At 44.0% G+C, this 3,450-nt stretch overlaps 1 protein-coding gene across 1 annotated transcript; it reads right to left on the bottom strand.

Annotated features, from left to right (window-relative positions):
• Nucleotides 1-284: 284 nt before the first annotated feature.
• pax4 (paired box 4) lies at nt 285-2,674 on the bottom strand. Its single transcript, XM_068716822.1, has 8 exons — nt 2,537-2,674; nt 2,215-2,345; nt 1,843-2,058; nt 1,660-1,750; nt 1,281-1,421; nt 1,104-1,186; nt 937-1,000; nt 285-822 (listed from the first exon to the last, which is right to left on the bottom strand). Exons 1-8 carry the CDS (start codon nt 2,565-2,567, stop codon nt 554-556), a joined length of 1,026 nt encoding a protein of 341 aa, XP_068572923.1. The 5' UTR covers nt 2,568-2,674; the 3' UTR covers nt 285-553.
• Between the last annotated feature and the right edge of the window lie 776 nt (nt 2,675-3,450).

Raw genomic sequence — 3,450 nt, 5'->3', positions numbered from 1 at the left:
TGGAGTTAGGATTTATGTCACAACGCTGCAGGGCATCCAGTTAAAGTTATGCTCAAATATCCAAATATGATTTCTGTTTTGATATACTCTATTAGCAGTAAATGGACCCCTTTTAAGTCCACACCCTTTCAAGCAGAACCTGTGTGCATTGGCTCAATCGCTCCTTATAATAGCCTACCTTATTTCCTGGAAACTCGCATAAATAAAAACCAATCATCACTTCTAAAAAAAGAAACATAACCCCTCTTTTCTATCCAGCTTTATTCAGCACTCTGTGTCTTAACTTTGTCAGTTTAGTGGAATAAGATCTGTCTGTATTGTCTGACGTAACCAATGAGTTTAGAACAATATTTAAGATATTTATTCTTATGCTAGATCTTATTAATTGAAGTAATAGTAATGAGTGAATCTGCAGGGAATTTGCAAGTATTAGGGACAAGATTGGAGCTCCAGTCCTCTGTCGCCCCCTTCTGGTTAGATTGTGTCCCTCCAGTCCTGAAATTGAGCTGCACTCTAACTCTACAGACATGCTCATAAATGTTAGGCCACACGTTTAGTCCAGGTAGCGATTCACGTCCCAGGGCTGCTGAGCAAATACGAACCTCTCGTCGGTTTGAAGCTGGCCCCAGGTGAAAGAAATCCCCTGCTGGTTCCAGCACTGAGTCGCAGGGAGGGATGTCCTCGTGTCAGTGTGATGGTGAACCAAAGGGAGAGGGAACCTTTCTCTGTGGTGATCCAGTGGAGTCTTGTCTGGCATGGTCTGGGCCATCATGTCATGAGGCTGATGGAGGAACGAGGGCTGGACTGAGACGGATGTCACACCTGTATGTCACATTGAAGGAATTCAACAATTAGTTTACTTTCTCAAACTTCAGAAGGGTTTCTGCAAAATCAGGTGTTTTAGTTTTGCATTTTGGTGAAATCAGACACACTTACTCTGCGTCTCACTCCTGTGTTTGGCTTCCCTCTTTAATTTAGCCCGTCTGTTTGAAAACCAGACCTGAGAGAGAGAGAGAGAGAGAGAGAGAGAGAGAGAGAGAGAGAGAGAGATGAGGCTTTTGATCCCGTATCGACACACTGGTGATTCAAAATGACGACTCTACCTTGATGGTGTCCTCGGGAAGTTTGATCTCAGCTGACAGTTTCTCTCTCGTGTACATATCCGCATACTGGCTGTGAGAGAATTCTGATCCAGGAGACAGAAACGTGTATGTAACTGAGCTTCTGAGTGGGAGATTGCTCGAGACGTGCGTGGACATTTAAAGATCTTATTAAGTCACCTTGCTCGAGTGCCGCGCTCTGCTCCGGGGTGAAGGTGGTGCGGTTTCGGTGCTGGACGCCTTCAGGCTTCTGGTCAATACGACATGCTGTCTCAGACGTCTTCCTCTCTCTCACTTCTTCTTGAATCAGGGAATCAAAATCTGTAGGATATACAAATATTACATCAGCTTGCCATAAATCATGGATGATATGCTGGTTAGACCTACAGTATAACCCATATCTCCTTGTTAGGTACTTCGATATACAGCATTTTTGTGATGAAAGCTTTTAAACTAGTAAAAGTCGTCAGATTACTTTCTTTTTTTTAGGAAAATTGCATTTTGCGACTGTAATCCTCATAATGACTATTTTCATTGTTGACCTTTACAGGTGACCTACCCTGCTCAGTCCTGACGTGCGCATTGATCTTTATGCACATCGGCCCGTGGTCCAAGTGAATCCTTCTCAGAATCCGATTTATGGACGACACCTTGCAGAACACAGTGTGCCAAAAGGCACCATGTCACATGGTGGCTCATTATAAGTTTCGTCAAATGAAACGTGAATTTCAAGCTCACTTACGCTGGGAACTTTGGAGGCTTTGGATGTCCGCGCTGCTGCTAGCCGCTTTCGGATTTCCCAAGCAAAAATGGTTGGGTTTTCCCTTTTGCACTGGATGATCGTGGAGATGACACCGGGGGTGAGAAGCCGAGGCCGGCTGCCTCCAATGGTTTTGGGCTCCAGGAGTCCAGTGCGGCGGTAGCGACTCAGGATCTTACTGACGCACCCGCTGGACACCTGAAATACGCAGAGGGTTCGAGTGACGTTTTGTGTGTGCTAACCGTGACCTGTGCGCGTGAATATTAACGCAACAGGACGCTTTGACCAACTTCTTCTCAACTAAATCCGAGCCACTAAATGTGGTAAGTTGTGCAACTCTGTTGTTTTGCGTACCCGAAGTATCCTGGAGATCTGGTTCGGTCGGACTCCCTCCGTGGCCAGTTCAATCATTTTCCTCCTCTTGGATTCTGGGAGAGGTCTGCCGTTGAGAAACATCCCTCCCAGCTGGTTGACACTTCCACCACCTTATTGTAACACAGCCTGTACTTTTTAAATCTGTCTTTACAATAGCATGTACGTAGTTTAAATTGGGTATTCAATCTGAAATCACATTTACTATAGGCCTAGCTGCACTGCAAACTCTCAACATGTGTTTAGATGTCTTAGAGTAGAATTAAAGCCCTTTTTTTTTGTATGTTAAAATTGCAAAATTAACCTTCATTCGGCAGATCGTTTGTCCCGCACATCTCCGCTTGCTCCCAGACTTAGTGATCAAACAGGTCACAAAAAACAAAATGCGTAATGTTCCCAGAAATAAAAAAAACACCTTAATAAGGTATGAAACGCGCAACGACACCACGTCGCCTGTAGGAAAATCAACTTGTTCCAGGTAACTCCTCGTATCTCTGCTGAATGACAATGAGGGGAATGACGCCCTTCAGCAGACATTTATAGGCCTGCTGACCTCAACGTGACGTGGAGCCTGTTACCTGAAATGTCAATATTGCCTGGAAGTGAATGTGGGCATTATGGGCTTAAAGTGGGCTTTAGGTTGGTAGGTCTCTAGATATGACATCTTAACATTTTGGTTTTTATTCCACTTGTATTTTCACCAAAAAAAAGAGAAAAAAAGTCCAGTAGTTTGATTTAATTCAATATGCAGAGATTGAGGCATGGAAATTCATGATTCAGGAAGATTCCACCAAAGAGCCTTCCAAGTTGTTATTTAAGTTAAGTACTCATCTAGATTTGAGCTCGAGCTCGTGATCGTGCTCACAGTCTCCTTATACAGGAGTATGCACATCAAACATTTATTAACGGAGAAATAATAAAACACGAGTTGCATGTGCTTGATAAACTTAGTCAAATAAGATATGAAACTACTAAAATCATCATCTTGTAACAGTTTATTCAAGTTTGGGAATTCTCACTGCGTTTCTTTTGCGCAGTGGCGGCGACAGTCTCGATCAAACAAACCAATTTTTCACTGCAACACAATTTAGTAAACTTTCTGCTTCGGTGCGTGTCATCCGACACAATTGAATTCACAACACTGGCATGTTTCCCATCCTTCCATGGGGGGGTGGAGGTGGGGGGGGGGGGGGGGGGGGGGGGGGGGATATATATATT

Source organism: Cebidichthys violaceus, unplaced genomic scaffold, assembly GCF_023349555.1.
Source record: "Cebidichthys violaceus isolate CVI_PGR_0920_01 unplaced genomic scaffold, fCebVio1.0.p SCAF_21, whole genome shotgun sequence".
Lineage (NCBI taxonomy): Eukaryota > Metazoa > Chordata > Actinopteri > Perciformes > Stichaeidae > Cebidichthys > Cebidichthys violaceus.
This window is presented reverse-complemented; position numbering and strand designations above follow the sequence as displayed.

Excerpts from the sequence above, each read along its gene's own strand:
- pax4 (XM_068716822.1), bottom strand. The coding sequence starts at position 2,567 with ATGTGCGGGACAAACGATCTGCCGAATGAAG. Across the intron at positions 1,751-1,842 it reads AAGCCTCCAAAGTTCCCAGC|GTGTCGTCCATAAATCGGAT; the intron begins GTAAGTGAGCTT and ends GTGTTCTGCAAG. Across the intron at positions 1,422-1,659 it reads GCACGTCAGGACTGAGCAGG|ATTTTGATTCCCTGATTCAA; the intron begins GTAGGTCACCTG and ends TATATCCTACAG.